The sequence below is a fragment of the Ovis aries genome, chromosome 3 (assembly GCF_016772045.2).
Source record: "Ovis aries strain OAR_USU_Benz2616 breed Rambouillet chromosome 3, ARS-UI_Ramb_v3.0, whole genome shotgun sequence".
NCBI classification, from domain to species: domain Eukaryota; kingdom Metazoa; phylum Chordata; class Mammalia; order Artiodactyla; family Bovidae; genus Ovis; species Ovis aries.
In genome coordinates, this window is record NC_056056.1 from 62,373,270 (window position 1) to 62,394,592 (window position 21,323).

General features: G+C 51.6%; 1 protein-coding gene across 3 annotated transcripts in view; it reads left to right on the forward strand.

Annotated features, from left to right (window-relative positions):
- SH3RF3 (SH3 domain containing ring finger 3) overlaps positions 1–21,323 on the forward strand; it is a 159,966-nt gene that overhangs the window by 126,571 nt on the left and 12,072 nt on the right. For 2 of the 3 annotated variants that reach the window (XR_006059191.1, XM_027966794.2), the window contains exon 8: positions 7,755–8,065. Coding sequence is in view for 2 of the 3 variants with exons in the window: in XM_027966794.2 (XP_027822595.2) it covers positions 7,755–8,065 (311 nt within the window). In the remaining variant the exon portion in view is untranslated. Of the gene's footprint in view, positions 1–7,754; positions 8,066–8,741; positions 16,248–21,323 lie in introns of those variants that run through there. The other variant, XM_060412132.1, reaches the window with a different exon arrangement.

Here is a 21,323-nt window from a genome sequence, read left to right on the forward strand (position 1 = left end):
TTGGGCTTTCCTGGGGGCTCAGTGGTAAAGAATCCACCTGCCAGTGCACGAGAGAGGGTTTATTCCCTCAGTCAGGAAGACTCCCTGGAGAAGGAAATGGCAACCCACTCCAGTATTCTTGTCTGGGAAATCCCGCAGACAGAGGAGCCTGGCAGGCTACAGTCCATGGGGTTGCAAAAGAGTCGGACATGACTTAGCAACTAAACAGCAACAACAATTTATTTATTTTTGACTGTGCTGGGTGTTCATTACTGTGCACAGGCTTTCTCTAGTTGCAGAGAGTGGAGGCAATTCTTTATTGTGGTGCTCAGGCTTCTCACTGTGGTGGCTTCTCTTATTGTGGAGCTCTAGAGTGCCCCAGCTTCAGTAATTGTGGCACATTAGGCTCAGCAGTTGCAGCTCATGGGCTCTAGAGCACAAGCTCAGTCGGTGTGGTACACGGGCTTAGTTACATGTAGAATCTTCCTGGAGCAGAGATCAAACCTGTGTCCCCTGCATTGGAAGGTGGATTCTTATCCACTGAGCCACCAGGAAAGTCCCCGACAGCAGCCCCACCCTGGTGTCCAGCCTCATGCTGGGTGTTCTCATTCAGTCACAGTGGGCTCTGTACCAAGGAAGCCCTGTGGGTGGGCTTGGCCCTGCCTTGGTGTAGGTTTGCTAAGACTCACTTTGTAAATGTGGGAGATAATGAAGGACAGGGAAGCCTGGTGTGCCGCAGTCCCTGGGGTCATGAAGAGTTGGACACGACTTAGCAACTGAACAACAAGAGTCCTTCATATATGTTTCTTTTTTCCCTTAAATTAGTGAAAAGTGATGTCTGTTTTTCACCTGGCCAGTAGGGCCCTGGAGAAGAGCTAGTTGTCTCTGCCCTGGAAGAATCTGCAGCGATATCACTTGTGGCTGACCTCTCGGCCCAGCCATTACCCTCCAGCCGGCCATGGCTCAGGGTAGCTGATGGTGCTCATTGTAGCCTTCAGCTGTGGATGCAGCCCCTAAGGCCTAGAGATCGCATGCCCAGGGAGTGCCCGTCCGCTGCTGCACAGCTGGGGAGACGTGCACTGAGGTGCTGGTCTCCTGGGCCTGGAGCTCCCAGGCAGGGCCTCCTGCTTATGACCCCCTCATCCATTCCCCAGCCTGCTCTGTGCTCCATGATGCTGAGAGCCATGGCAAGCCTGCCTCTCATGGAGTGTACATCCATCCCAGCCACCCAGCTTTGCACCAAGTGCCCTACGAGGGCCTGTCCACACTCCACCATATCAGAAACCCACCAGTTCAAGGAGGAATATGATCTGCCCATCTCATTTATGGAATGGAATAACAGCAGAATCAAAGAAATCGGCAAGCCAGAGCAGAACAACACTCTCTGTGTCCTCAATCACCATGGTAACCAGCATGGGTAACAGGCATGCTCTTCCATCTGTTTAATTCACGTGTGGGAGAGTGAGGCACAGGATGGTTTAATGGCATGCTGAGTGCGTTCCAGCCCAGGGCTCGTCCCCAACTCATGTGCCGCAGCCAGGATACAGGATGCCCCCATCATTGCAGTAATTAGGTATCTGGAGTCCCCACAGCATTTTCCACTTCCTTCTGTGTCTGGAGAGCAAGAACACACTGCTGACAGTGTGCACAGGCAGAGGATCACTCACTGCAGTGACTGCCCCATCTCAGCAAACCCCAGCTCTGGCACCTGGGAGATCCTTGTTAGTGTCCTCAGACCAAACCACAGTCATGGACAAATGCCTGGTTGCCTTGGCCATGGTGCCCAGAGGGCAAGGGCCCCACATAGCCATTCATTTATCAGCAAAATGCACTAGGAGAGAGCTGGGTGCAGGAGGGCTCTGCTGGGGTCTGGACCCATTTCTATCCCCCACCTTAGAGAGGAAGATGAGGAGACCCAGGTTACAGTGGAGTTTGAAAAGCACTGGGTGGAGGCTTGGGGGCTGTGAAGATATAGGGAGCAGGAGGGGTGCCTCCTTCAGACCAAGGAGGAAGGAGGGGGTGACTGTGGAGGGGCCTGTGGACCATCTCCAGGAGGATGTGATGCTGTCTTGGTTCCTAAAGGACAGACAGGAAATACCTGAGTGGACCAAACAGATGGGGAATTCTGGCCATGAAGGCATGGAGATGAGCAGGACCACAGTTTGTGCTTGGAGTGATTATGACTGTTTTAGTGTGACTGAGACAGAGGTGGGAAGGAGGAGCAGTGTTGGTGACAGTTTCTCTGCAGAGGCAAGGTGGACGTTAGGTCTAAAGCTCAGAGCAGAGCATGCAATGTGGAGCACGAGGGAGGCTCTGAGCCCCAGAGGGCAAGCGTGTTGGCGGCTGTGAGCCCTGTGACAAAGCTGAGGGAAGCAGATCAGGCTGTTTCTCTTCCACTGGGTCAAGGAACCTCAATTTTTATCCTGTGGGCAGCAGGGCTCCGAAGAGGATTTAAAATAATAGATATAACCAGATTTTTGTATGTAAAGGATAAAGCTAGATTTCTGCTCATGGCCAAGATAAAGCAATGAGGTCAGGATTTACCCTCCCACCAGAAACAACTGAAAAAAACAAGGAATATATAAACAGTGGTTGTGAGACACTGGATACTAGAAGACCAAGGATGGTGATCCATGAGAGATGAGAACACAGAGGAAGGTCCCAGCTCACCTCCTGGGGAGAAGGCCAGGTGTCAGCACAGGGACAGCATGGGGCCAGGCCAGAAGGCTCCCTGGGTGGGGGTATGGAGATGAGGGTCCGGATAACAGAGCCCCAGAGAGTGCAATGTCCCTGGCTCAGGACACTGAGAACTGATGAGCGGGCATGTGAGGGACCACGTGAGCCAAGAGCACAAGCACTCTGCTGGGAAGTGCCTGTTCCCACCAGCCGGTTCCCAGGACACCAGGCACCGTGCAGAGGAGCTCACCTGGCTGGGGCAGCTGCACCTCGCCCACCTGTGTCTGATAGCAATAATGAAGCACCAGGCATGCAGAAGAGCAAGAAAAATGCCCCACAGAGATGAGATCAACCAACCAGTCATCAAAGCTGACCCAGAACAAAGATGCTAAAAAAGATGTTATGATTGCATTTCATATGCTCAAAAAGGTAAGTAGAAACATGGAAGATATTTTAAAGACTGAAATCAAGCTTCTAAAAATAACTACAGTGTGAGATCAAGAATACACACTGGATGGCATTAATGGCAGATTAGACATTGCTTAGAAAATAGTAGTGAACTTGAAGATCTAGCAGTAGAAACTATGAAACAAAGAGATAGAAGAGAATTTTTAAAAATGAACAGAGCGTCAGTGAGCAGTAGGACAATTTCAAGTGGCCAAATATATTTTTAATTGAAATCCCCAAAGTAAGAGGAGACAAGGGTGGGACAGAAGAATGAGTTGAATAAACAATGACCAAAATTGTTCTAAATTTGATAAAAACTGTAAACTCATGGATCAGTGGCACTCAGTGACTCCCAAGCACAAGGAACATGAAGAAAACTACAACAAGGCAAAGTATGATCAAATTGTTCAAAATCTGTGATGAAGACAACCTTGAGAGTCGCAATAAAGAAAAGATACCTAGCATGGGAAAAAACAAGGGTGACAGTAGAGTTCTTGTCAGGAACACTACAAGTGAGAAGGCGGTGGAAAACCTAACAAGTCCTGAAAGCAATGCATCTGTCAAGTTAGGATTCTACACCCAACAAATGTCTCTCATAAATGAAAGCAAAATAAAGAATTATTCAGACACAGTGAAGTTAAAAAGATGTCACCACACACCATGAAAAATGTCAAACAGTTGTCTTTAGAAAGAAGGAAAAACATACCAGGTGGGAACAGGCATCTACACAAAGGTTACAGAATACAAGGTCAACATACAAAAGTCGATTTTGTTTCTCTCTGTACCAGGAATGATTTTTGGAAATTGGCACTTAAAAAATGATACCAGTTTTGATAGCATTAAAAACATAAATTACTTAGGATTGAATCAGATGAAAGATGAATAAGACTTGAACACTCTAAAATATTGCAAATTAAAGAGAGAAATTAAGGAAGTCTTAAGTATTTACAGAGATATACTTTATTTAGGAGTAAGAAAACTTAATGTTGTTAAGGTGTTTATTCTCCAAAAACTGACCTATGGAGTCAGTGGAGTACCAATCAAGATCTAACCCATTTGTTTGGTAGAACCTGACAATCTGCTACCTAGATTCATATAGGCATGCAGAGGACCTTGGCCAAAAAAACCTGGAAAAGAAAAACAAAGTTGAAAGCTAACACTGATTTTAAGACACATTGTAAAGCCGCATTTCTCCACGCCAGGCTTCAACAGTACATGAACTATGAATTTCCAGATGTTCAAGCTGGATTTAGAAAAGCCAGAGGAATCAGAGATCAAATTGCCAACATCTGTTGGATCATTGGAAAAGCAAAGAGTTCCAGAAAAACATCTACCTCTGCTTTATTGACTACACCAAAGCCTTTGACTGTGTGGATCACAACAAATTGTGGAAAATTCTTCAAGAGATGGGAATACCACACCACCTGACTTGCCTCCTGAGAAATCTATATGCAGGTCAATAAGCAAGTTAGAACTGGACATGGAACAACAGACTGGTTCCAAATAGAAAAAGGAGTACATCAAGGCTGTAAACTGTCACCCTGCTTATTTAACTTATATGCAGAGTACCTCATGAGAAATGCTGGACTGGATGAAGCATAAGCTGGAATCAAGATTGCCAGGAGAAATATCAATAACCTCAGATATGCAGATGAGACCACCCTTATGGCAGAAAGCAAAGAAGAACTAAAGAGCCTCTTGATGAAAGTGAAAGAGGAGAGTGAAAAAGTTTGCCTAAAACTCAACGTTCAGAAAAGATCATGGCATACAGTCCCATCACTTCATGGCAAATAGATGGGAGAACAATGGAAACAGCAACAGACTTTATTTTTGAGGGCTCCAAAATCACTGCAGATGGTGACTGCAGCCATGAAATTAAAAGACGCTTGCTCCTTGGAAGAAAAGCTATGACCAACATAGACAGCATATTAAAAAGTAAAGATATTGCTTTGCCAACAAAGGTCCATCTAGTCAAAGCTATGGTTTTTCCAGTAGTCATGTATGGATGTGAGAGTTGGACTATAAAGAAAGGTGAGGGCTGAAGAACTGATGCTTTTAACTGTGGTGTTGGAAAAGACTCTTGAGAGTCTCTTGGACTGCAAGGAGATCCAACCAGTCCATCCTAAAGGAAATTAGTCCTAAATATTCATTGGAAGGACTGATGCTGAAGCTGAAACTCCAATACTTTGGCCATCTGATATGAAGAGCCGACTCATGGGAGAAGACCCTGATGCTGGGAAAGATTGAAGGCAGGAGGAGAAGCAGATGACAGAGACTGAGACGGTTGGATGGCAACACTGACTCGATGGACATGAGTTTGAGTAAGCTCCGGGAGTTGATGATAAACAGGGAAACCTTGTGTTTTGCAGTCCTTGGGGTTGCAAAGAGTCAGACACGACTGAGAGACTGAACTGAACTGGACTGATAAAGCCGCAGTCATCAGTGTGGTATTGGTGTGAAGACAAATGACTGGATCAATAAGTACTTTTTCTGAAAACATTAAAGTGTCCATTAAGTTGATGAGACAGGAGTCACAGTTGCTCTTGTCCAGATAACATGATGGAAGAATGGGGTGAGAAGTGGTGTTTCTGGTATGGAAGTGAGTTGAGACTCCTGGAAGAGGGAATCATGTGGGACTCCTACCCCTTGTTCTAGGCACAGAGAGGGTAGTTAATTTTGATACTTCAAGAAGCAATTGTTTGGATGTAAACAAATGGGACACAAGAGAGTTGACGTGCTGGCCTCCTCGGCTCCGGGATGAAGCTGATGGTGCTGGCTGACTCTCACCTCCTGCAGAAGACCGACAGGCAGACCCTTGAGGACATCTAAGGGCAGAGGCCATGCTGGGGGTGGTCAGTACTGAACCCCTTGCTGGGGGGTGCTCAGTACTGAGCCCCCTTCTAGGGGTGGTCAGTATTGAGCCCTTCTTGGGCGTGCTCTGTACTGAGACCCCTCCTGGAGTAGGGGAGGGAATGGAGCCCCACCTGGACTTGGAGGTGAGTCTAGCTCTGGCCTGAGGGCGGGGTTAGCTACAGGAGCGGGCAAAGTGGACAGGAGAAACTGAGTGCATGCCCCGGGCCTGGAGGCTGAGGGGTTGTGTCCAGACAGAGATGGCCCTGAAGTTGTGGACTTTCCAGCATCCGCTCCTCCATGCAACAGGACGTGATGGCCTGATAGTGAGGGAAGGACAGAGGTGACAATAAGCAGATCATTTTTCACTCACTTGCTTTTTGTAAAGCGCTCACTGAACCCAGTCCTGGGAGGCGGAGTGGACCTGTGAGAGCTGGCAGGATTCAGGGGCCCAGAGTTACTGAGATGACAGGTTAGAGAAGTGGGGGGCAGACTGAGAGCAATGGCATGTCCACAGTCTTTCCTCCAGCAGCCCACGTCTACTCTGGTGTCACAGACCAGCAGGCTTAGCTGGTAACAGGCACACATTTGGGTCCTGCCAGGCGGGCGACTGAGGGCCCATGGATTCTAACCCTCGTACCAGCTGTGAAGTGAGCCCCACCTCTCCTGGGAAGTGTTCTTTTCTTCTCCAGTGGTTTAGTTCTGTGAAATCTGTACAGGTGTTTTAGCTGAGTTCTCTTTTCTCAGACACAAATATTCTGAAACAATTTTATTCAGCGCTTACTATGTGCCAGGCACCATTCCAGCTGTTTGGAACATGTTAGTGAATGAAACGTGAAGATCCCACCATGCAAAACTTACGCTGGGGTAGGGAGGTAGACGGTGAGCCTTCATCAGTGATCATGGCTAATGCTGGGCCAGCTTGACCACTGGGTATGGGAGCCAGGGGCTGGGCCATAACTTCCAGTTCCAGGTGGAGACCGCCCAGCCACACTGTCCAGAGATCCCCTCACATTCAGTGGTGCCTGGTAACCCAGGGCCTCCCCAGGCTTCTTCCAGGATCCTCCACAGTGTCCACTAAAAAAAATACGCACAACCTAAAAGCTGAGAGTTAGGTTTTATTCAGTAGGAATGTTAGGACTCGAGCCCAGGAGACAGCATCTCAGGTGACCCCGAGCGTGCTTTGAGGAGAAGGAGCCAGGCTACATACAAGTTTGCAGGGAGAGGCAGGTAATGTAAATATTAAAAGATTACTGTTAATTAAGAGAAAACTATATCTCTCACGTGAAGAGATTTAGTGATCTTCTATGTATGGGAAGATACAAGCGTCCAGGATTGCTGAAATCATTTCTTTCATATGCACATAACTATCTGGGGCCAATCCTGCTTCTTTATTGTTCACAGACTAATTCCTTGTTCACCGTCAAAGAAGGTGAATGTAACGGGTGTGGTCGCCTCTCACATCCCCCCAGCTCTTCAGCGCTTACAGGAGAGGAAGCAGCTGATGGCTTCCAAATAGCTGGCTTTGTTTCACCTGGGCTCAGAAATGTGCATTTGGAAAAGGCTTGTAGAGAGTAAAGCAGGAAACATTTCATTTCACTAGGGGCTTCAGGTCTAGAAGGGTTGAACAGGATGTTTGTAAAACTGGAGTGTACTGGCAGACAACTGCAGTTCATACTGTAGGAACCTGGGAAGGGCCAAGGCGAGGGCCTAGGCAGAGGTGTGAGCGGGATGGCGAGGCCGAAGCCCCAGGATTGCCTGCAGACTGACCTTCCCCCGCCCTCTCCACCCCTCTCTCCCAGCTGCCCACCAGGCCCAGGTCCAGGGCCGGCCGACCGCCACGGTGTCGCCCCTGCGCACTCAGAACTCCCCATCTCGCCTGCCCGCCAGCCTCAGGCCTCCCGCCTTGGGGTCCCCGCAGCACAGCCCCCAGCCAGTGACACAGTGCCCCCGGCCGGCCATCCCGCTCGCCTCGGCAGCCTCGGCCGTCACCCCTCCCAATGTCAGCGCCGCCAACCTCAACGGGGAGGCCGCAGGGGGCCCCGCCGGTGGCCTGACCGCATCCAGCCCCACCGGCGCGGGAGGCAGAGCAGACGAGAGGAAAAACGAGAAGGTAAGTGCCAAGTGGGTGGTCCTACTTCTTTGGCATCAGACGCCTTTTAGGGAGGGCGATCCAAGCCCAGCGTGCTCACGCACATCGAAAAAACACCCACCCCCTCCTCAAGACACTTCAGTTCCTTCTGGAGAAAAGTCGTGGTGAACTACTCGCTTTGCTGGGATTAGACACTGCCAGGTGTCAGGACGTCTAATAACACGTCCACAGACCTCACGCGCATGTGAGCAGTTGCCATCCTCCCCTCCGTGCTCTGTCCACAGTGCACACCAGGGCAGCGGGGCCACAGGCCAGGGGAGAGTGCCGGCCTCCTCGTAGGTGTGGCTGGCCCTCAACTCTTCCCCAGCAGTGAGGGAAGTGGGCTTATTTCAGGAAGAAACTTGAGCCTGGGGAGCTGGCCTCAGTCACCATCAGCTAGCGGTCAGCTGAGCCAAGACGGGAGTCCAGATTTCTATGTCAGTGCCGCAGATGGAATCATAATTCAGACCACACATGTAACTTGCCGTCTTCCTGTAGCCACATTGTGGAAAGTTAAAAATAAGATAAAAAGTGAAATTCATTTTAATGGTGTAATCTACTAGACCCAATATCCAAAAATGTTGTCATTTCAGCATGGGATCTGTATAAAAAAATCGTTGATGAGCTGTTTGACCTTTCTTCACTTTTGGTCTTTCAGGGCAAGTGAGACGTGTCCAGTGGTCAGGCCACTGTGCTTCCCAGGCTGTGCTGGACGGCGGGCCCGATCCCCAGCAGGGGTCACTCCTTTTATTGGCCTCACTGTCCAGGTGGCTTTTTCTCATGCTCTTGGCTTTGCTACAGCCTGGGGTATTTTTTCTCTCTCTCTTTCTAGTGTACGCTTTTTAAAAATACTCATTCACATATTTGCACTGCCCTTGTGGCTCAGATAGTAAAGAATTCTCCTACAGTGGAGGAGACCTGAGTTCAGTCCCTGGCTTGGAAAGATCCCTTGGAGAAGGGAACGGCTACCCACTCCAGTATTCTGGCCTGGAGAATTCCTTGGATAGAGGAGCCTGGCAGGCTACAGTCCTTAGGGTCACAAAGAGTGGGATACAACTGAATGAGCTTTCACTTTAGGGGCTTCCCTGGTGGCTCAGCTGGTAAAGAATCCGCCTGCAATGTGGGAGACCTGGGTTCGATCCCTGGGTTGGGAAGATCCCCTGGAGAAGGGAAAGTATTCTGGCCTGGAGAATCCCATGGACTGTACAGTCCATGGGGTTGCAAAGAGTTGGCACGACTGAGCGATTTTCACTCTCATTTCATTCACATATTTATGGCTCTGATGGATCTCAGTTGTGGCACTCAGGATCTTCAATCTCCGCTGTGGCATGTGGGAGGGATCCAGTTCCCTGACCAGGGGTCCAGGCCCTCTGGATTGGGAGTGTGGAGTCTTAGCCGCTGGACCACCAGGGAGGTCCCTGTGGATGGTTTCAGACCTTTCAGTATGAAACCAGCTTTGATTGGAGCATGCCCCTCAAGTAGACAGCATCCTCTCTGGTCCCTTGGGGGCAACACCTGATCCAGATGGTGAGGCTGTCTGCCTGGACCCCAGAGGGTGGTAAGAATGGGGAGCAGGGCGCCTGTCAGTAAGAGGAGGCCTCTGGCAGCCTCAGCTGAGCAAAGGCCAAAGAACGTAGCCAGTAGAGGCAGCCCAAGAGCCGCTGAGAGGCCCCAGGTGGGAGGAGGATGGGGGTTAGACCTGACCAGGGACGCTCACGTGCCTCCCTCCCCTGCATCCACTCCAAGGCTGACTGCTGGCTCCAGCCAGCACTGTCTGTGGCCCCAGCATGCTGAGGGTCCTTCTTGTGACCCATGTTTGAAACGACCTTCAGGAGTCACGAGACCAGCTTAGTGGATTTGGACCAGTGTGTGTTTATATGGAAAAGGACATGCAGCGGGTCGGCAGACCCAGCACATAGGAGGGTCAGCGTATGTGGGGGTTGGTTGCTATTTTGTGCTAAGTCCTGATTTAAAACTTACTTCAGAAATCTCAGAGCCCTGACTGACCCTGGAGGTGCATCATGCATAGCGGGCATCTGGTGATGTTTGTTGATTGAAGAGAGTTGGAAAAACTGCCGGTAACGTTCCCCCCGCATGACTGGTAGAAAATTCTTTACTTTATGGGCTGGAAGAAAGTTAACTTTCCCCTGGCCGATGAAGGGTATTTCCTTAGTATTTCCCCTGGTATTTCCTTTTCACAGAGTAATAGAGTCTGGGAACTGGAAAGAACTTCTCAAGATCTTCGCATTAAACTGTTCATTCTTGATGACCCTCCTAGGTTCAGAGATGCTGAGGCACTTGCCTGGGATCACAGAGCATTGGCTGTGGGGCCAGGCTGAGGACTCTGGTCTCCAGGCTGTCCAGCCCCAGTGCACTGACTTGTGGTAGCCTCCCCTCTCCATGAGACCGTGACTGCTGATGTTTTTGGCTTGTGCAGGACTTGGAGGGCAAGAAGTCCAGGGTAACTGCTGGCAGGAGGCCCTGAGGTCGGCCCAGAAGAGGGGACTCTGAGCCTGGGGCATCTGCCTTCTGGTTGTACATGACTCAAGTGCAGCCAGAAGGGGTCCCATGAGAGTGAACCATTTGACCAAACTCATGCAGAAGGTGTGGCCTCTGTGGGCTAAGCCTTTGGGGGTGGGTTTGGGCCAATGGAGTCCGGTGGCTTCCCTGGTGGCTCAGACGGTAAAGCGTCTGCCTGCAATGTGGGAGCCCAGGGTTCCATCCCTGGGTCGGAAGATCCTCTGGAGAAGGAAATGGCAACCCATTCCGATATTCTTGCCTATATAATCCTGTGGACAGAGGAGCCTGGTAGGTTGTAGTCCATGGGGTCGCAAAGAGTCGGACACGACTGAACGACTTCACATGGTTCTGTGGTTGGGCCAATGACCAGGGCAGAGCAGGCAGGCCTGCTTACTGTAGGGACCTCATGGTGACCAGTTTGCAGGCGAACTGTCCTTTATTAACCACAGCCCCAGATTAAAATTGTGTGTATATATGATGTGAGGGGGCTTCCCTGGTAACTTAGCTGGTAAAGAATCCTTCTGCAATGTAGGAGACCCAGGTTCGATTCCTGGGTCAGGAAGATCTGCTGGAGAAGGGATAGGCTACTCACTCCAATGTTCTTTGGCTTCCCTGGTGGCTCAGATGGTAAAGAATCCGCCTGCAAAGCGGGAGACCTGGGTTCGATCCCTGGGTTGGGAAGATCCCCTGGAGGAGGGCATGGCAACCCACTCTAGTATTCTTGCCTGGAGAATCCCCGTGGACAGAGGAGCCTGGCGGGCTACAGTCCATGAGGTCTCAAAGAGTTGAACAAAACAGAGCGACCAAGTACACCACACATGATGGGAGGGATACAGTGACATGTTTAATGAAAACTCAGGAATGTGCAATCTGAAGAAATCGTGAAGATGAGGCTTTTTTTTTTTTTTTTTTTTTTGAATTGTCCCTGGACTTTTTTTAAAAAGGTTTTTCATTTTGGGCTGTGCTGGGTCTTGGTTGGTGCATGGGCTTTTCTCTAGTTGCAGTGAATGGGGGCTACTTTCTGGCTGTGGTGTGCAGGCTTCTCAGTGCACGGCTTCTCTTGCGGCAGAGCACAGGCTCTGGTATTCAGGCTTCAGCACTTGCGGCACGTGTGCTCAGTAGCTGCGGTTCCCTGGCTCTAGAGCACAGGCTCCATAGTTGTGCACACAGGCTTAGTTGCTCTTGACGTGTGGAGTCTTCCCAGATCAGAGATGGAACATGAGTATCCTGCATTGGCAGGCAGATTCTTTACCACTGAGCCACCAGGGAAGCCCCAAAGTTGAAGCTCTTAAACAACCAGGCACCTTTTCCTAAAGTGAAGAACCCCTGGTTTGTGAATTTATTTCCCCCATTGGGCATCCATGCGCCAAGCAAGCCGCTGCCCATGCTGTTTCTAAGATGTGGACTAGGAGGAGGGCTTTGCTGGCTCTGTAACCAGCATATCGGTTGTTGCCAAAGTGTTTCCAGTTTCAGGACAGGCCCTGGCTTTCTGTGCCAGTGCCCCCGGCCCTGCCAGCCCCACCAGCAGGACAGGGGGAGGCATCCTGCAAACATCCTACCCAGTGGGGGAGTGGGCTAGGTCTGACCTCACCAGGAGTGGCATCCCCTGCAGGTCCCAACATCACACTGACCTCTACGGGGAGGACAGGCCCCCACACAGGGCACCCTGCCCGCAATCATCGCTGCATCCCCAGTGGGGCTCAATTACACAGGAAACTCACTGAGCATACAGCCCAGGAGGCACATTCTCAAGGGCTTCAGGAACCTGTTCACCCCACAAATGAGTCGCTGAGGAGTCCGGTGGTCGTCTGGCCCCCCATGGGCCATGGAGACCTGTGTCCTCCCAGGGACATGTGTGCTGGGCACACCTGCCTGCTGCGGCGCTGGAGTTGGTGCCCTGGTGGGTGGAGGGCCCTTTGCTGACTGCCCCAGGCCTCTGGAGGCCTCATGACCTCAGCCCTTCACCTTGGCTCCCTACAACTGGACTGCTGGTGGGAGAAGGCGGGCTGGCGTGAGGCAGATGAGTGCTCCTCGGGCAGACAGTGAGCCCATCCTGAAAGCACATGTCCCCACTGTCAGAACAGTGAGGCTTTACAGGCAGCTTACTTTTGGAGAGAATGTGCCATCAGAGTGTCCCTCCGCCGGTGACACGGGTAGGTCGCAGACTCTGAAGTAGGACAGGACAGGGCCCTCTGGTCTGCGGAGAGCTCAGAGCCAGCCTGGGACCTTCTCCTCTGCACTCTCCCAGAAGGGCTTGGCCAACCTCCAGGCCTCCCTCTGAGGCCCCTGGCCCTTGTCCTGGGCTGAGCCTCAATCTACCAACTTCTGGGCCTTAGCTCAGTGTGGTGCTGGTGAGCTTTCAGGGTGTGATGCACACCTGGGGGCCAAGGCCAGGCATCTGGTAACCCCCAGGAGTGAGGCCAGGCCTTGGTGCTCAGCCAGTGCCCATGCCCTTTCCTCGGGCCTGTTGGTCAGCTTCTCCTGCTGGGTGCCCAGGGCATCAGGGTATGGGGTGGGGGACGGGGGAGGGCAGGAGCCAAAACTACTACACAGTGAGTGGAGCTTGAATTTGGAGAAGGAGGGCCCAAATGAATGGATGTGTGTGAAAGGTGTGGAGGCTTACGTCACTGCCCCTGTGGGGGCTCCAGGGGCTTCTGCTGCTAGATTCCTGCATCGGTGAGGTAGCAGCATGGCACCTGCCACCATGCCATTGGAAGGAGGAAGTGCTCATTCGTGCTTTGTTGTTCTGTCACTCAGTCGTGTCTGGCTCTTTGTGACCCCATGGACTGCAGCACACCAGGCCTCCCTGTCCTTTGCTATCTCCCAAAGTTTGCTCAGATTCATGTCCATTGAGCCAGTGATGCTATCCAACCATCTCATCCTCTGTCGTCCCCTTCTCTTGCCTTCAATTGTTCCCAGCATCAGGGTCTTTTCCCGTGAGTCGGCTCTTCACATCAGGTGGCCTAAGTACTGGAGCTTCAGCTTCAGCATTGATCCTTCCAATGAATATTCAGGGTTGATTTCCTTTAGAACTGACTGGCTTGATCTCCTTACATACATGCCTAGCATAGGTATTTGGACGAAAGTATTAGGAGCCACTCTTGCCTGGAAAATCCCATGGATGGAGGAGCCTGGTAGGCTGCAGTCCATAAGGTCACAAAGAGTCAGACACGACTGAGCGACTTCACTTTCCCTTTTCACTTTTATGCATTGGAGAAGGAACTGGCAACCCACTCCAGTGTTCTTGCCTGGAGAATCCCAGGGACAGGGGAGCCTGGTGGGCTGCTGTCTATGGGGTTGCACAGGGTCGGACATGACTGAAGTGACTTAGCAGCAGCACCAGAAGCATTAGGTATCTGACAGTTCACTGAAGGCCAGACCCCATAAGAACTGCGGGTTAGATATAGATGCACAGCTTCTATTCCTGAAGCTCCTGAGGAAAGATTAAAAGGGGATTTGATTTTGCAGTTTCAGAAAAAGGACACTTACTGTTGCCAAACCAAGAGATGCTGCCTACTTGAAATGAACCTGGGCCAGTTGGCATTCTGTTTGTGAAACGGTACTTGTTCATCTCCACACTGGAGGCTCCATTTCCTGTGTCCACCAAGAAACAAGGGTGTAAAGAGTTTTTAAGGTCTTAGTTTCACACCTGACATTTAGCCTGAAGGATGGATGACACCCAAGAAAACTATTCCAGTCAGAAGTTGGGTTTTTGCTGCAAAACATTAAACCAAAATTCATTTTTTTAGAGTGTTGAAGTTTTGTTTTTTTTTTGGCTGTGCTGGGCCTTTGTTGCGTCAGGCTTTCTCTAGTTGCAGTGAGTGGGGCTACTCTTTGTTGTGGTGCTCAGGCTTCTCATTGTGGTGACCTCTCACTGCAGAGCAGGGGCTTCTAGGTGTTTGGGCTTCAGCAGTTGTGGCAAATGGGCTTAATTGCCCCAGGGCATGTGGGATCCTCCAAGACCAGGAATCGAACCTGTGTCCCTTGCATTGGTAGGCAGATTCTCAACCACTGGACCACAAGAGAAGTCCCCCAAATTCATTTTTAAAATAACAATAAACTCTACAAATGGAAACGATTTGTGACTCACCTGTAATAGCCACCTCCTGTAAGTCTCCCAGGAGGGCAAATGTTACTGTAACTAATCAGGATGGGGGAGATTTGACACCTGAACACCCAGAGCAGCCAGGAGAACTGGTACAAAAGGTGGATGTCCAAGTACATCCGAGCGGCCGTGGGCCATGGGCCCAAGAGATCCAACCTCAGCTAGAATGATCTGGTACAGAATTCCAGCCCAGCACTAGTGCTGTCTTCTGAGACCGCTGAGTCCTCATCAGAGGTGGGAGACTTTTTTTTCCAGTCCTTCATGCCCAGGGAATCTCAGCTGATGTAACCAGTTCAAGAGAAAAACCTGGGCACAGCCCATAAACCGAAGGTAGTACCCACAGGAGGCCAGGCCAGCAGGTGGCCCTCAGGAACTGCAGTGCCTTCCCATCTTGTCACACATGCCATCGTGTGGGCAGCTGTGTGGAGGCAGGGGCAGCATCCCCACTTTGGGGCAGGACAGGAGCTGCAGACCTGCGCTTCCCTCCAGGGCGAGATCACTCTGGGGACAGGCTTGACTGTTATGAGCTCCCTATTTCCTTCCAGGCCACATCTTAATAAATTATAAGACATGTTCGCCCGTGGCCTGGGAATGAAGCACATTCATCTTTTTAGAGGATTCACTCTCTTTGCAACCATATCTCAAGTAGAACTGATGGGTCAATTTAAAGAAAATGTTATCACTTCATGGTCTCTTTGTAAGACTAGCAGTTGTGGCTGCATTTCTGGCTGCATCCACTGTCTTCTAATGTCTTTGCTTTTTATCACCTTAGACAAGTCCGGGAAATTTCTGTTTAATGCTAAGATGGGAGAAAGTGAAAAAGCTGGCTTAAAACTCAACATTCAGAAAACTAAGATCATGCCATCCAGTCCCATCACTTCATGGCAAATAGATGGGGAAACAATAGAAACACTGTCAGACTTACTTTCTTGGGCTCCAAAATCACTGCAGTTGGTGATTGCAGCCATGAAATTAAAAGACGCTTGCTCCTTGGAAGAAAAGCTATGACAAACCTAGACAGCATATTAAAAAGCAGAGACATTTATTTGCTGACAAAGGTCTGTCTAGTTAAAGCTATGGTTTTTCCAGTAGTCATGTATGAGGGTGTGAGTTGGACCATAAAGAAGGGTGAGCACCGAAGAATTGATGTTTTCGAACTATAGTGCTGGAAAAGACTCTTGAGAGTCCCTTGGACAGCAAGGAGATTAAACCAGTCAATCCTAAAGGAAATCAACCCTGAATATTCACTGGAAGGACTGATGCTGAAGCTCAAGCTCCAATATTTTGACCACATGAGGCGAAGAGCTGACTAATTGGAAAAGATCCTAATTCTGGGAAAGATAGAAGCCAGGAGGAGAAAGGGGTGACAAAGGATGAGATAGTTGGATAGCATCACTGACTCAGTGGACGTGAGTTTGAGCAAGCTCCAGAAGATGGTGAAGAAAGCCTGGTGTGCTGCAGTCCATGGGGTCACAAAGAGTCAGACACGACTGAGCAACCGAATAAAGATGGGACTAATGTCTTCTGCTGATTACAAAAGTCTTTCTTCATTATTGGTTTGTTCAATCAGAGTTCCACAGAGAAGCAGAGCAAATAGAGAGGTACATTTACACACCTCAGGGCCTGAGTTAATGCTCATCCGAGGGCCTGGGTCCTGTGATGATCACGGAGGCTGGAAGCCAAAGACCTTGGCACCGACAGGCTGACAGAGGTCAGGAATCAAGGTGCTATCTGGAGGCAGAAGGTCTTTCGCAGGAAACCTTGCTTGTTCCCTAGGCACTTGACTGCTGGCGCCAGCCACCCGGCCATCAAGGCCCATGCTGCAAGGAGCCTGCTCTCCTAAAGCCCCAGCTTGTGGAGTTGACCACATCTGGACACACCTTCCCCACAGTGTCCAGACAAGGGGCTGACCACTGGCCCCACAGCCTGGCCATCCTGCCGCACGAAGCAGCCATCACAGTGTACCCTGTTAGCCGGACCCGGAGCCCAACTCTGACCCAGCCTCATCTCTGAGTAAAGACAGCGAAGGGGCTTGCTTCTGCTGATGTGAGATCACTGTGCTGCGAGACACTGGGATGAGCTGACCCCCACAGGGGCATGCCGAGTCCTCTATGATGTTTGTGCTTCTCCGTGGTGTCTTGTAACTGCAAGGCCGAGGTATAAAGTCAGCACTGCTGATGTTCCATGATGAGGAATGGGAGAGTGAAGAAACAAAGGTGTTTTATAGGTATACACACACGGCTGCATTCCTAACAGAACAAGGCAATCTCTGGGCCGACCGCAGTTGTCATGTCTGTAACTGCCTCTCCTACCACCCGCTCCGTTGCCTCTTTGCCTCCAGCAAGCAGCTCGGCTGCTGTGCTTCTGATCTGGGGACCCAGGGCTCCATGCTGAAGGGTCTGGGCCGTCAGCTGTCCTGCTTGGGATGAGCTGTTGTCATTTCCCAATGACCCTGAGCATAGGGCATGGTGACACTGAGATGCCCCAGACTCACTGGATCTTCAAGAGGTCACTGTACCACTCTGTCAGGCTGCCTGCTTGTGGACAGTGAGGGGCAGGGTGAGACCAGTGAATTCCACGAGCAGGGGCCCATCGTCAAGTTTGATTTTTTCCAGAAGCATTGCTATGTAAAGTATCGTGATGCTGGGTAAGGTATTCCCTGAGTCCACAGACAGGAGTTTTGGCAGAAGCATTGCATGTGGGGGAGGAGCCATGAGTCCAGAATAAGTGACTATTTCAGTGGGAACTAAAAGCTGCCCCATCCGTGGTGGAAGTGGTCCCGTGTAATCAGCCTGCCGCCAGGGCGCACTGACCATCCAGAGGTGGGGGGCGTGTTGGGGGCTCATTGCTGGTCTCTGGCAGACTGGGCAGTCGGCAGTGGCCGCAGCCAGGAGGTGCTGGTGGGAGGACACCTGTGATATTGAGCCCACACGTTGCCTCTGTCCCTACCACCGTGGCCACTTTGATAGGACTTGCTGGGGAGAGAGCTGACTGGTGGCCACAGGATGGGTCATGAGCCCCTCTTTGCTGAGGTCACCCTGGGAGCATACACGGGACACGAGTTATGTCTGTGTTTTCTGCCCATTCAGAGAAGGCTGTCACGTGACATGAGAAAGCCACTTGTGTGCAAAACAAGGCTAGGGCTTGTCTACAAGACCTGTGCCTGTTTTTATGTAGAAACCGTATTCCTTATTGCGTGTGTGGGAGGATGGGGGTGCCCATATTCTGTGAAGATGGGAGGCAGAGCTAGTATTTAAAGGGTTAGGCTGAGCAGAGAGCTCCCGGTCGCTGCTGGTGGGAATATTAATAGAAGATGGTACACATGGTCTGGAAGAGAGCCCAGCGGTCCCTAGAGACATGAACCCAGCCACTCACTCCTGGAGGTCTTCCTAGGAGAGAGGGAATCTCCTGCCCCATGGGCTCCAGAATGAGTGTGCAGAGCAGCTTCGTTTGTGAGACTCCGAGTGTGACACAGCGCAGAGGTCAGGCGGCTGTCGGGGGGACGGGCATGTCTGGTGCATGGCACCAGGGACAGCAGAGCAGTAAAGGGAGGAGGTGCCAGGCCACACTGCAGCAGAGCGTCATTAGAGCCATGGTGGGAAAAGGACACAGCCTGGGTGACACCGCTTCTGTTGGTGGCTGTCACACCAGCCCGTCCGGGCAGTGGGCAAGCCCAGAACTGCTTCTGGTCAGTGGATCAGAGCCCCCCTGGGGTGGAAGGACCCATCTCAGCAGGCTGACAGCACCCCCACCAGAGGGTCCAAGGACCTCATCACAGAATGAAAATGAGCTCCCCTGCTCATCAGTGAAGGAGGAGTCTGACGGGGGGCTCTGCAGGACCCAGAACCCTCGGCAGTGTGCCTCACACACTCACACCCCTACAGGGCCCCCTCCCCAGAGACCGACTCCCCCGTGACCAGAAATCCTGGCAGCACGTCATCAAGCCTTGCTTTCCAGAACTCACCCTTTTCCTCACTGCACACCTGGGCTGCCCTCAGCCACCCATGTGCTCTTTGACCCACTGACAGCAGAATCTTGGTGCGCGCTTGCTTGGTGGTGAGCCCTGGCTTGTGCCCCGGCTCAGAGCTGAACAAGTGGGTGCTCCATAGGTCGCCCTGGAACCCGGAGGCAGGGCCCATCGAAGGGCAGCAGGGAGATACGCAGGGAAGCTGCAGGCGGCTCCTCAGCCTCCTGTGCAGAGAAGCCTGCCTTCCAGCCAGAGAGACACTCGTAGTTTGTGAAGGACACTGGCACCTCCCTCCTCTGTGCCGATGGCAAGAAAACACTGCCACTGAGGCAAGACTGGGGAACAACAAAGTCCATCCCAGGGAGAGATGTGGGCTTTGTGGCCCCTCTCTGTGCTGGGCTGAGTCCTTGCCCCAGGGCACACGCTGGGAGAGGGTCCAGGGCCTCCGCTTTCGGCACCCGTAGTAGAAACGGCCCCAGGAGTCAAGTCGTGGAAGATAAACTTACCCACAACCCATAGGCAGCCCTCCCTGCCCTTTGGCGTGAGCAGCTCTAGTTAAACTTTTCCCACATCCTCCTGCCAGGATTGCTTGCGAGGTGGACTCTGAGGCCCTCCCTCCGTCTGCGAGGTGGCCACTTCCTCCCTGTTAGATCAGCAGCTCCGAGAGGAGCCAGGAGGGGCTCCTGGTGACCTGAGTTCACTGGGGTCCTGACACCTTGAGTTCTTCCAAATATCTATCCTTTCCTAATCATTCTAGTGTGATGATGACAAGCAGCCATGTGCATGTGGTGGCAGCTCTTTAGAGTTTAGGAGCAGAAGAGCCCAGTCAGGCCCTTCTCAGGGAGGAGCAGCCAGACCAGGGTCTGGGATCTGCAGGGCTGAGGCCGGCCACTCCGAGCTGGTGCCCAGGTGGTGTCACCTGACATTGCCTGGAAACAGCTGTGCTAAGAAGGACATGAGTCCAGGAAGACAACTCCGGTGTCCCTGAGATCTGGCAGGCCTGGTTGTTAGTGCTAGTGGAAATAGCAGCTTAGATCCCTACCTGAGCCTCCGAGATCCTGCATCCCGCTGGCAGAGCCCTTCCGGTGTGGCCAGCCCCTCCCCTGTGGCGACCGTCCTGCCGCCGTTTTTCTGGTTGGATGAGGTAGTTTCTACCCATCTGTTTGTTTAAAAAATTTTTCAGAAGTACCTGCACTTGGCACACCTGAGTAGATAAGGATGTGTTTGATCTTCCTTGTTCCATTCCAGAACCCTGTCTGGAGGATACCAGGTTTTGCAGAGATTTCATCTGAATGCATTTCATTTAATCTAATATTTTGTGGTGGCCCCACATTTGTTCTATAGAAAACAAGCAGAGGCCCATTGGAAACGTACATTCAAAGCAAGGTTGTCCTGGTGGAGGAAGCCGAGAGCAGCCCAGATACAGCCTAGAGCCAGAGGGCTGTTCTGACTTCACGCCTCTGCCATCTGCCCTCTGGCCTGACCTCCTCGGAAGCAATCTTAAAGACATTAGTGTTGAGCTATAAATCCTGCCAAGTTAACAGGCCTTCCTGCATCAGGGTGAGAAGAGAAAGGAGAAGGTCAGAGCGCTGAGTCCAGGGAAAGCTATGATGCAGTGAAAGCTCAGCGTTTTAACCCTCCCTCATCTCACTGTGTCCTGCCCAGTGGCTTCTTGCCTGGGGACAAGGGTAGCGCCCAGAGGTCTGGTCTGGCCCCGCTCCAGGGCTGGGCTCCTGTGGGAACTTCCCCGGTGCAGGCACCACTGCCCATGGGGCTGGGTTACAGCACAAATTCAAGTAGTGGTCCATGTAGGGGAGGGGGTAGAAAATAACATACAGAGGCTGAAGACCTGAAGGCGTGCAGGTGGACAGAGCAGATGAGAGAGAAACAAGCTCTCCCAGAAAGGAATGCTCACCGGGGATGGGCTGCCCAGCCCACCACCCCCACCCCAACAGCCCCGCTGCCCAGAGAGAACCTGAGGGAGCCACTCTGGGAGGCCTTGGGACCCCACTTCCCACTGGGGCTCACCCGCGACCGCTCTCTCCTGGGGTGTCTCCTGTTGGGGGAAGACATTTCTCTCCCCTTCTGGGTCCTTCTGGCAGATTTAAGAACTAAATGAGGTGTATCAATAGGAGGATATCGAAGTTTAATAACATGTGCACGTGGGAGAGACCCAGGAAAAGTGAATCACCAGAATGGGGGAGGCCTCACCTTGAACACCATCTCTGCTCAGGCCGCAGGAGGAGGGTGGTGGTGGTGGAGGGGGTGGGGTTGGGATTCATAGAAGAGGAAGGAGTTTCACATGGAGATGGGAAAGCAGGTGCTTGCTAAATGCGAGGCCAGGCAGGACCCTGGACACAGAGCGGCGTCTGAACAGACCGACCACAGGCTCTGCCCTGTACACACACCTGGCCTCACTGCCATTGCCCAGGGAAGTCCCTTCTGGGAGCTGCCCTCTACCCACCTGCTTCTCGGCATTAGTGGAGGCTCCTCCTGAGTCTTCTGATTCTTAAAAAGAATCATAAACAGGTTATGGTATTATATATATGTATATAAATCATAAAAGGGCTTCCCTGGTAGCTCAGATGGTAAAGAATCTGCCTGCATTGTGGGAGATCTGAGTTCAGTCCCTGGGTTGGGAAGATCCC